Source organism: Phalacrocorax aristotelis, chromosome 1 (assembly GCF_949628215.1).
Source record: "Phalacrocorax aristotelis chromosome 1, bGulAri2.1, whole genome shotgun sequence".
NCBI classification, from domain to species: Eukaryota; Metazoa; Chordata; class Aves; order Suliformes; family Phalacrocoracidae; genus Phalacrocorax; species Phalacrocorax aristotelis.
In genome coordinates, this window is record NC_134276.1 from 32,196,466 (window position 1) to 32,208,898 (window position 12,433).

At 35.2% G+C, this 12,433-nt stretch overlaps 1 protein-coding gene across 5 annotated transcripts in view; it reads right to left on the reverse strand.

Moving 5' to 3' along the window:
* Window positions 1-12,433, reverse strand: part of LRCH1 (leucine rich repeats and calponin homology domain containing 1) — a 138,850-nt gene that overhangs the window by 8,252 nt on the left and 118,165 nt on the right. For 3 of the 5 annotated variants that reach the window (XM_075087023.1, XM_075086995.1, XM_075087027.1), the window contains 2 exons: window positions 10,766-10,843; window positions 2,665-2,922 (listed from right to left, as the gene is read on the reverse strand). In XM_075087023.1, the coding sequence (XP_074943124.1) occupies window positions 2,716-2,922; window positions 10,766-10,843 (285 nt within the window). In that variant the 3' untranslated portion in view covers window positions 2,665-2,715. The remainder of the gene's footprint in view (window positions 1-2,664; window positions 2,923-10,765; window positions 10,844-12,433) is intronic. The other 2 variants (XM_075087014.1, XM_075087004.1) reach the window with 1 other exon arrangement.

Here is a 12,433-nt window from a genome sequence, read left to right on the forward strand (position 1 = left end):
TGAAAAAATACAAAACCGGATAAGCTTCATGTATGGTAATAAGGCTGTGCTTGTCATAAAGCAAGTATGTTCGTTTTTCTCAGTCTTGTTCAAGATGGCTTCAACTCTGTAACCTCAAGAAAGTGCTTGTAATGTTATACTTTAGTTACTGTATCTTGTCATAGTTGAGAATAATGAGAAAATATACTCTAACTAAAAGACAACTCTGCATGGTAAGCATATGTAAAGCTAAAACTTTGGACAAGTTTAAGAGTTAAGTGTCATTATGACTGGGGTATGTTCAGTTGGTCTACGTGGGCACAACAGTCATTCAGTTTCTAACCCAGTGTCTAGTCTGATAAAACACTCAAAAACACTGAAGACATGAACTTCCATTTCTGCACACTGGAAATGCAAAACTGATCTGCTCCTTCTCTTATCTCCCTCCCAGAGCTATGGGATACAGTGGATAATCAGACATAATATTAGACAATGAGACAGATATGTACTATAGCATGGTAGTAACAACCTTCACCACCTGATTTTCTAACTGCAAAGAATGTTAAAATATACTCATACATGTAGATCGGTACTACATAAGGAGTGCACAACACAAAGCATTGACAGACCTGTTCACCACTTATGGGAGCGGGAGTAAAATCCCAGCCCTAGAGAAGACATCACTTTTGTCTCAGATACCAACAATGGATTATAAAGAATCATAGAACTAATGGATTCTGAACTGATTCAAGCTTTATGTCACTTTCCCAGGTTCACTGGAAAAGCAACATTGTTTCAACAAGACAACCAAAATCATGACAAAGATCTGCTGAAAGTGGAAGCTTAAACATCAAGCTCTGACCCTGAGTAAGCCAGTGTCCACTGCTATAATCACTGAAACTAGGCACAGCTAAGAGACGGCCTGTGCAGGATGAGGGCACAACTTCATAGCTACGCACTCAAATAACTAGTACCGTTTCCTCAAGAAACACTAGAAGCACTCACTGAACTCATGCCTGGTCACAGAAGACATTCTTTACAATAGAGTTGTATGTATGCACTGGGAGCTGCTAGACACCAAACCCTTTAAAAAAATGGGATTTATTTATAATCTGAAATTAATTTTTCCCTCTTAAAATACTTCTCTAATAATACGTTTCATCCTTTTTATATATGTATGTATATATTTAAGGCACAGAAACCAGGAATAGAACTGCATTTAGAAGTTTTTAAATAAAATCTTATAAATATCTATGGAATGGGGATATTTATAGTGTAGCACTAGATCATAACCATATTGCCAGAATAATCAGTAACATACAAGTTCTTATGCTAGTTATCCTCTAAAATTCTATGGGTAATTTTTTTTACATACTGGGCAGTGAGAAATGAATATATTTATTTCACAGCCATGAAATCGAGGTCCTTTGCTTAGCTAGCCTGAGACTAAATTACAAATTTAGTCAACAGCATCTAGGCCAATATTGCAACATCAGTATAGGCTTATAGTTGAGGCTGTATATTTTTTCAATCAATTTTCATTTTTATATTTCATGTTGACAAGGAATAAACAAAAAAAATTTGCCTTATTAAAGTTTTATAATAGATGAACAGAACACAGAACCGGAAGGGAAATGGTGGTCAGCAGTCCAGCACTCTAGCCATAGGCAGAGTTCAAACATACCAAAACACCTCCTGGCTAATGTTTGTCTAACCTATTCTTTAAAACCTCCTAGGATGGAAAATCTAAAGCCTTCCTACATGATCTATTCTCCTAGCTACGTTGTCTTTGTTACATTTGTTACATAAACAAACAAACATTACCTGTATTTTCACAGGTGATGAAACAGAGACAAGATAGTGACGTGACTTGCTTGACGTCACACATAAGAATGGCAGATACAGGAATCTTAACAGCTTATTCTCACGCTATCTTATCGTATCACACTGTACTCCGTGATCTTCATCCTGAACATTCTAAAGTCCCTGGTGTATTATGGGTTGCTCATACCCACTACTAATTTACAGTCATCTTCGGGGTGAAACTTAGCAAGTGTTTAAAAGCAGTTCAGTGCTGCTTTGTGTGACAGAAGAAAAAGATTATTCTATGGAATCTGGAGGAAAACAAAATATAAGTGGGAAAACATAACTATTCCAGTACAGAATTTAATTGGAACAGCAGAGATGACCAACAATCTTTAAAGTTACAGTACTCTTGTTAATCTAAAGGATTAAAAAATAACAATAATTTGAGAGAGTTCTGTAAGTGCTCTTAACACAATGTATGCTGAGATAATTGGCATCAACTCAGAAAATACTTTAATCTGTTGAAGTGCTACCTCGGTTGCCTCAGTATCTGCAGCGCTCTTGGATTTTCACAAAAAGTAAGAGGCTCAGTTCTGTTTAGTTTGTCATACACATCTAGCCTACCCAAAAGTGGGATAAGAGTAGCTTCGCTGCTTTAACACAGTTAGTGTGTAGTCTAGGCAACATAAAAGAAAACAAACTATAAATAAAGAGATACGTAAGTTCTTAAACTAGACCTGGAGGGGGGAAAAGAGATGGGACTTGCCTTCAAGATGCTACTCCCCCTCTCCCCTATTTCAAGAGATTAATAAAGATATTACAAGGAAGGGAAGCAAGGGAAGGGAGAATTTTGTAAGACAAAGGAAGGAAATTAAGTACCTGTAATTTGTCAGAGACAAAGCAGAAAGTTTGTGTGCACATGCGAACAGGTTATGCTGTTAGCACATTCCAGTGATAAGTTATATACATCAAGACTATAAAAAGTATGTGGAAAAGACAAAAGCCTATTAGATCCCAGGAGCGAAAGGTAGAAGTTGATTGTGGGGTTTTCTCCCCGAGGGCGAGCAGAGAGTCAACAGTCTTTCGAATGTGACGAATATCCGACTGCAGGATGTCATACGGAGAGCAGAGGTCAGCCTATCCCGAAGGGCAGCCATTAGAACAGAAAAAAACAGTGCATAAAATTAAAAATACAAAAATAGAAAGATATTGATAAAATATCACAGTATTCTAGCATAAACATGTAGGAATAGTTTCTTCCTAGTATTGCCTTAGTCACTAGACACCCAGCTTTCTTTTATTTCCTTTAAATACTGAAGCTATCATATAATATCAGAACATTGAGACAGAAGAGCTCAGGCCTCCAAATCCTCCCAAAATTATGCCCAGATTCACAAGGGTGAGAAGGTGCGTGTGGATCCACTCATTCCAACGAGATCTGCACACCTTTGTCCGTCTGGGCCTTACCCAAATGCTTAATTGGAACCAGCTGTAAAATCTAACTTATAAAATAGCAAACAGTGGGTTAGAAAGCTGTTAAAGGCACAAGCAGCAGCAACATGAAGTCTCAAGAAAAAGTACTTAGAGAAATTGTTAGAAGGATGCAAAATTCTCTAACATAATAAATAATCTAAAACTTGGTATTCAAATATCATCTTAAATGATACCCTGGGATGGAAACCGAAAAAGTAAGTGTAGCACTAACTATACTTAATTTTAATAAAGTTTCTAAACTGAAGAATTTGACACTGAATTCCTTAGGTAGCATTTAAAAAGTTATTAGCAGATTAAGATTCCCACACACATTTTTGGAAAGTATCATTGACTTCATGTAGCAATTTACTCCAGACTACCTATACAAAAGAAAGTATGAATATGCACACACAATATTTACCATTGCAATCAAACAAAGCAACAACTAGTACTTTAAAAACGCAGTCTAAGATATACCATTTTACACTGAAAATGAGGCCTTAACTATCAACAAAGATGGTGAATATTTATGGAATAAATTGGTAGGAAGTAGGAAAGAGATCCCCTGGTTCAGAGGAACACTGTTTCTTTAGAAGCTTTTCAGTTTCACTTGCTTAATAGACTGACAGTGCACCCAATAAAAGATGCCATGGGAGTTTGGATCTCTGTTAGCGCAAAGTTTCAAGGCCTAGTTGGCCATAAATTAAACTTTGAAGTATTTAAAAGGCCCTTCTATCCAGAAAAATGACTCGTGACATTGGAAGTCAGAACTATTATTCAAACACAAAGAAAAAAGTGACACTTTTTTTTTTCTTTTTCTTTTTTGCTTACCATGCCTGATTCTAGCTTTAACAGGAGTTAAAACCTGCAAAATTATAATTTTGTTACTTAGGCCACTAGATACACAGAGGGGGAAAACCACCCTGCCTAGCACAACACTGTCATTTTTACAGTAATTTTTCAGAATTTTTCAACTCAAAATTCTAGTGCAATAATAAACTTCAGTGCGATTTTATTTGGCTTTTTCTAAAGGATGTAAACTCACAGACAGAACAAAACATGCTGATATTCTTTAAAAATGGGATAGGACTAGTACTGCATTCAAGAACATCTACATTCACAAGCTGCTTACCAGAGAAACTGTTTTTAGGGCAAAAAACCTACTCACTCATGAGTACGAATTATGTAATATATTGTATTTTTACCAAAGACACCAATAAACCCAGCAAATGCTGAATTAATTTTAAAATAGCATACAAGATTTAACTCTATGTTGCAAACACATCCCAAAAATAAGTATCTAACTTAAATTTAACTTGAACCTAAAATTATATAAAAAATTTGACAGACCTTTAAAACAAGGACTTTTTCATAATTTTTGTCCAACTCCCCGGCCCAACAGTCCCTACTGCGGTCAAATAGAGAAGGAAGTAATCTCAGAGTTAGAGAATGAGAGCTGGTAAATAGGTTGAATTGTTACAGAGTCTGAAGAACTTGCTAACCAGGGATGAACACACTAAGCAGTACCCAGGAGAAGCCAAAGTATACAAAAACAGCCAACGCATGCAGGAGAGACTTCCTATGGGAACCACCATGCTGTGCTTTAGTGAAATTCAGTGAAACCTGGAAGCCTGAGAAACATCTGATCGTTTTTTGCTTATATTTGTGTTCTGTGACGATGGATAATTTGGTGTTACATTCACACCTTATGAAGTAAAATGTTTATATTGTATGTATTTTAAACTGCTGTAATGTAACTCTAGATAAAAAAAAATTACAGCTTTTCAATAACAGTGAATGTATTTCCACTTAAGTTACCATATTTTACACATGCTGTGAAATGAAAATACCAAACTCAAACATGACATCATGAAATAGTGAAAAAGCACATGACCCTCTCCCAAAGTCTCAAAGACAACCAACCACCCACCCATCCATCGCGAGCACTGCCCTTCTCATTTAGGAGACTGAAATTATTACTAGTAAGGACGAAAAAGATACTTAATCATTACATTTATAAGTTGTTATGTCTATGAAGCTACGTGATTAAATCACAGTTACCAAAATCATGCACGCAGAATAAACACAGTAAGACAGAATTGGAACAAGAAAAGCATAACCAGCTGTTTGTGTGCACAAACCCCCCTCATTCTACATGCTCTTGCAGTGACTGTGAAAACACAGCATTTCAATAAACCAACCTCTTCAAATTTCGACTCTGGTAAAAAAAGTCAAGAGTAAGTTTGCAGAAGTGCATTGAAGAATGAAGTCTGTAGTGCATATGCACTATATTCAAATCACAAACGAAAGGACCCTCGGAATTATGCTTCCAGTACTCCACGACAGCATACTGAACCACTTTACTGCATCATGTAGGCCAAACAGTGTACGTTACCGAGCCCAGAATGAAAGGGTGGAGTAAGGAGTCATACCTGATAAAATTTACTGCAACTTCATAGATGTCTCATGATGAAACTATGGAGAAGTAACTGATGATGTGAATTGATCAAAAAACAAGCATAAGTGGTAATGAAAATATCCTTGCATTAAACATGATTACCTGTTGAGCAACTAACAGACCGATAAAACACTTGACACTCTCAGCTTGGTTGCTTCTTTTTACTTTGTTCTGCCAGTTTTAGCATACAAAAGCCTCTTGGTTTTTTTCTGTTTGTTTTACTTTATTAGTAATTCCTACACTAACACAAATCATGCTGATTTTTAGAATAACTCTGGCTGATGTTGCAACGTAGTGGACATAGTTTTCAGAGGAGGCGAGATGCACTAATAGCTTCCATTTGCAGGACTCGAAAGTCACAGGAAGGGACACAGCTATGCCTTTTGTAATCTGAAACTTTATATGGTAACTTGAGACCCAAAAAGCCGTTTCTTACCATCACACTCCTTTCTGTTCAGAATGTGTACACCAAGGAGCTGACTGAAAATTTGAGAGATGTGGCAGAAATCTCTCTCACATCTGAGAAATACCTTGTCCCACTAACTCATGCTGCACCACTACTGACGTGCTGGAACACAGACGCTCGATAAATCTGCTGTAACAACGGTCTGTGAAAGATTTCGTTTTATCACTACCTTTTATCACCAGAAATTACCATTCTAGTATTAATCATGATAACTTAAGTCTATCTTTTTTCAAGCTATATGAAGTTGGCAATGTGTCTGTGTATGTGAGGAAAATCTTTCCTTTTTTTTTGCAAATAACTCTACCTAATTTATCTGAACTGAAGAGGCCCCATAAAGGACCAAAAGATGCTCAAGTGCCTAAACTGTTAAGATATTATATTAGTGTAAGTTGCAGACCATAAAAAATAATCTGTGTCTGTGTAAAAAGATAACTTCTGCATTTTGGCTCACAAACACTGAAAATCCCTTGTCCAAATTATTCTTTTTGACAAAATGCTTAGAAGGTCCTACTTCTGATATGCCGTATTTGTTCATAATTGAGAACTAGAAGAAATACAGACCAAAACTTGAAATTTTTGCCTTTCAAATAACATACTGCATTCACAGCTTTCTTTTGGCCTAAATCTCACTGGAAATAAAGTATCATTCAGCCCACCACAAATCAGTTTTTTTCCTTTTTATAGGAATATTTCTTAACATTACTGAAAGTGCATAAGAAAAAACGCTCTGTAGTATGGATTACCAAGAATAACAGCTACCAAGAATGAAAGCTAAAGCTTAAGTTATTGATTTGCAGGTTAAAATGGGAAAGTCTACTTCGCTACTAGTATGAATACTGATTCTAATGCAGCAACTGCCAAGGTGAAGAAATGTATATGACTATTTTTGTCTTTATTTACATATATTGTTACTGGTTTTATGAAAGAGCAGCTAAAACCAAAATACTTCTGTAACTTTACATACATGCTCATGTAATAATAATTCAGACTCTTCTGATCATTTTTAATACATCTGGGATGAGATGTCACTCAGAAGAGTAAAACTGCATTAGAACAGGTACATTTGACACTTTGGAGGCCACACTTACACACAAAGAGAAAAATGAAAAAATTAGCTTTATTTTTTAAACCCAGAAAGTGTGAGAGGGTGGCTGCAATATAGGTGGACCGAGTAAGCATTACAGGTGGTGTCAATAGCAGGTTCACGTGACATTAACCACCTACTCCAGTGAATGGCACCATCCAACTACTCCATATCATTCTCATTCTGAAAAATGCAGTAGGACAGGGACCACCTACTTACCACACATCTACTGCCACTTGCTTATTCAATCCGTATCAGCCAAAAAGTAGGAGTATTTGTCATTCTATCGCTGTTACGGAAGAGATTAGGCAATGGGACAGTTTTTAGTTAACAGTGTAAAATAAAGTTGTCTTTTGTACTTTTCTAAGTGACAAAGTTTGTACCTTTTCTGTCATATACCTCCTGAGGGGCACGGCAGACATTTGCTGAATCTTCAGGCTTTCAGATGCTTACCTGCCACCAAACCTTCCTCACATCAAACAAAAATTTTGTTTTGTCTCAAAAAATTATCATTTTCAAAAGATCTCTGAGAAGGCTTTACAGGAAAAGTCAGTGGCAAAACTGGACACAAGCTGATTGTCCTACAATTCTCACACTTTTGATAGCCTACCGGTGCAGTAACAGCCTTGCTATTTACTTTATTATGAAAGGGTCAGAACCATAAGCTTAAAATATCCCTTCTGCATTTGATCAGAAGCATCATATAGCCAGTAACAGAAAGTGATTTCAACACGTCACCCATTGTACTGAAATTCTCATCTGGCAGTTAATGGTTTTCAGAATCATCTACATACCAGGGGATTATAAAGAGATGCTCATGTTCCTGAATTTTGTATTTGTGATTCTTTGGCCAAGATGCCAACTCCTGATACTTTTCATGGCACATTTGGATATGGATGACAATTGCATTTTTCTACACTTGGATGATGTTTGCCGGGATCATTCCAGGGAAAGCAGTTTTGACCCAAGAACTGAATGCTGAAAGCCACACAAGTAAGAAACCTCGCACATCAGAAGAACGCAGTGATTCTTAGCTATTTTCTTCTTTTCCTTTTACATGATTTGACAGGATATTATTCTAAACCTGTGGAGTTCAGGAAATAGCATGTACTCTATTCCATTCCGTAAATAACTGAAAACAAGCCAACACAAACTATGACAGTTTTAAATCCTTAAAAAGACCCCATGCAGCAGAACTTCAAGTTAATTCTCAGGCACTAAACATGGACATAAGTATCACAGAAAAGCCCAATACCTATGGGTATTAGGATCCAGAAGCGGAACCTATCACTTTCCCATAAGATGCTTGCTTTAAAAAAAGGAAATAATTCAGTGCATTCCTTTAACTGGTTCGTCCAGAGGTAGTTAGGAAACGTACAACTCATCAACCCGAAGCAGCATTAAACACACCATCTGTAGTTCTTTAAAAACTTGGGACACTTAATTTTCATACTTGCTATCATACAACTTTGTGTTCCTAATACACTTCCCTCCAACAGGCAGCAAAGTTTATCATCTACCACCTAGTTCCGCAGCACAATGGATTTTCACAATATATAGCAGACACATACATTTGCAAATTACCAACCGCTAATGAAAAAGAATATCCTCAGAGTACTTAAAATCTATTGTAAATTTACAATTGCAAGCTGTTCATTTAATGTTTAAGTGAATCAGTTTTTCCCCTCAAGAGAAGTTAACGCTTATTTAAATTCGTAAGGATGGTTAGTTTATAAATCAGATCAGCATGATCTGGCCTTGTGCTTAACGTGCAACTCTGCAACAAATATATGTTAACAAAATAAAAAAACCACTCCTAAGAAATTCTCCACTAATTTGAATAGAAGCATTAAAGAGGAGGAGTAATAAATACATTAAAAATGTCTATACATATAAAACAAAATGGTATTTTTCCAGAAAGCTTATTTACAGAAATTCAAAATAAAAAAAAACTTGGAGTAAAGCTTAGCTTACCCATCTGTAATATGGCACTGCAAGGAACTTTGTAACTTTTTGTTTTATTTCCATTGCTGTAAGATCTCTTTACAACAATGAAAACAGCTCTTGACCTTTTCTTTTCTTTTCTTTCCCAACAGGCTATATATAGAAAAACCTGACTTGTATTCTAATTCACTGAATAATTTATGATGCATCAGGAGACAATCAGTTTTGGGGCACCTTAAGAAACACTCCATGTCTACAAGCCCACAGTACTGATATTTTTATAATCTCTGAAGTTTTACCTTTAATATGAAATCATTCTAACATATTAAATTACATAATTAAAAGAACTAAATCAACCATTACAACTTAGAGGCCCAGCCCATAACACTGAATTCTCAAATTACATTTATGATGAACCACTCATTTGAGTTGTAAGATACAAGTCTCCCCCTCAAAATTCCTACAAAGAGCAAAAATGAACTGTCACTTTTGCTGTCCTCCAAATCAAGTGCTAAAATACAGACAAAATTTAAAGAATTCAAACTGGAATTCTTTCCCAGTGTGAAATCTTTGATTGCCACCTGCTCCCCAAGGGGGTGGGGGGGGAGACACACACAAATATCCTTTTGTTTCAGCATTCTTGAAACACACACTAAAAATAACTCAGGTTTAATTGTATTGTCATATGTAGGCAAAAATGTAGGGAAAATACATCATACAATTTTCATGTTTTCAGATTAGAAGACCTTGTATAACACTTTTACCTTCTTTTGAGGGTCATGTATTTGAAAATAACTCTCTCTTAGCAGGTACTTCTAGACCATAAGGGAGTCTTTGAAATACTCCCAATGAAACTCCAGAATTCATTACATTAGTTAAAAATATATTTTTTGTTATTAATACGACAATAAATGACATGATGAATGCTGCCATTCTTAAATGAAAAACAGAAAACACCAAGCACTGCAATTTCCCTATTTCCAACTTGTGAAACACTTATATCTATGCTATAGAACTTTACTCATATGTACATTCCATACTTAACACACAGTTTCTTCCCATTGCTGCAGAAGTGTTTCAGTATAAGACATAAGTGTATTATTAACTTTTACCATGCATATTACAGACTACTTATTATTGTGAAAAAAGGAAAAATCAATAATTAAAAAGAATGAAGCCCCTATTCTAAAAGCACTAGGCAAAAATGGAGTTATACTGCTTAATGAAAAAAGAATAGCAAACTTTTGCCTAATTACATATTACATATTACCTAATTACCATATTCCTTATTTATCTTCCATGGCAAAGATAAGAAGGCATTGGGGATAATACTGAATTACTGATTTAAGACAAAAGTTGCAATTCATAAGTGCTATGACATGAGCCATTTAAATGCACTAAAGTAGTATTAACTCACATTATTTAAATCGATTTTTTAAATTATATGTCTTTATGGCTGAAAAACTGTAGTTCATGAAGTTATCCTCCATTTTTAACATGATTAACGTGTTTTGCATTTTTGATTATCTAGAACTGACAGACTTAATTAAATTACCTCTGGTATCCCCAGTTTTCTACATGCATCCAGAAAGTTTTCCACATTTCTCCTGCATTTGGCCATGCTAAGTTTAGGCTGTAAAAACAAGAGAAAATAGTTTATGGCAAAAGAAGTCAATAACATTCATTCAGTCAACAGATTGATCTATTGCATTATTCTTGTACCAATGCACCATTTCTTTATTTCTCCTGAAAACAATGCATAAAATTCTGCTCAACTTTTTCTTCTACCACTCTAAAAACATCATGCCTACAAATACAATCTGAATACATGAGTTGTGGGTGCCACATCCTTTTACTTAGTTATTAAAGTCACCAGCACATATAGATCTCTACTTGTTCATATCCAGCTTGTGAGGTTGTAAAACTAGCCTCTTTAGATGATTTGTGATAGAAGACATTGATTTTTCTGGACAGCAAGTAAGCTGATGAAGGATTTCAACATATATTTTGGGGAACAGACTTACTGTAATTAACAGGCTCTTACTTCTTAAATATTTTATGCACTCACAAATGTATAGTAACCATACACAATTTTAATATCCCAGAAGAGGAAATGTCCTATTACTGCAGAATTTCAAATACTTCCATAATTTGTCTCACTCAGGACTATTCACCTGTTACAGAAATATGATGTTACAAAAAACCCCTCCAACAACTCACTATTTCACTTTTTCAACACAGTATGTGAAACAATGGTAATTCCTGAATATCCACTTAAATCAAGAATTCAATATAGTAGCAGTGACTTTAAAGAACTAATTTTCTAGGCTAAAGCAATTTGAAGGTTATTTCAAGCAAGAGAACATCATCAGTACAGAGTTAAAACAAAATGAAAAGGGATTTAAAGTATTTGTTTTCTGTTACAGGAAACACCAAAAATTTTTTATCTTTCAATAATAAAAAAAAAAAATTCAGCAAGAAAACGTAAGTTTTTGCCCCAGAAATTCAAGTCAGTGAATTTTGGCAATATCATATTTTCACCAAAGACAGAGGTAATTTAAAACCAAGCAACAGTAAAAGAACGAAACTCCCCTAGACCATCTGAGAAAATGTCTTTTTCTTAACATCTGCCTTCTTGAAAGTTCTTATAGATTCATTATAGATTCATTATAGATTCACTCTGAAATCCACAAGCTATTCTCAGAATCGAGTATCAGGCTGCACATGGAAAATATTTACCAATATGTATGTTCAAAAAAAGAAAAAAAAAAAAGAAAAGGCAGGTAGTCTTAAAAACATATAAAACCTCTTCAGAATGAGACCAGTACGAGAAATCTGGAACAAAGATCTGGCTAAGAAAAAGACATAAATAAACAGAGAAAAAACTGAGAAAATTAAATTTCAAAAAAATGCACACACACTACATAAGAGTTTATGTCCCGACATCTTCGGTCCTTCAGTTTGGCAAGCCAATATTAAACCACTACAATGCATGTTTCTATTCCATTCTGTCTGCAGGTAAAACGAATAATTTCTACATTTAACCCAACAGGAAGAATATCATAATAAGTGCTGTACATGCTTTAGTTACATAACACCTGCTAAGCCAGACTGCTAAAGTTAACCTCATATTTCTTCAATCAACACACAAGGGGCTAATTTTCTTTTAAAAAGGGTTTTCTATAATAAAATCTTGAAATCATAACATTTCATTGTGTACTGA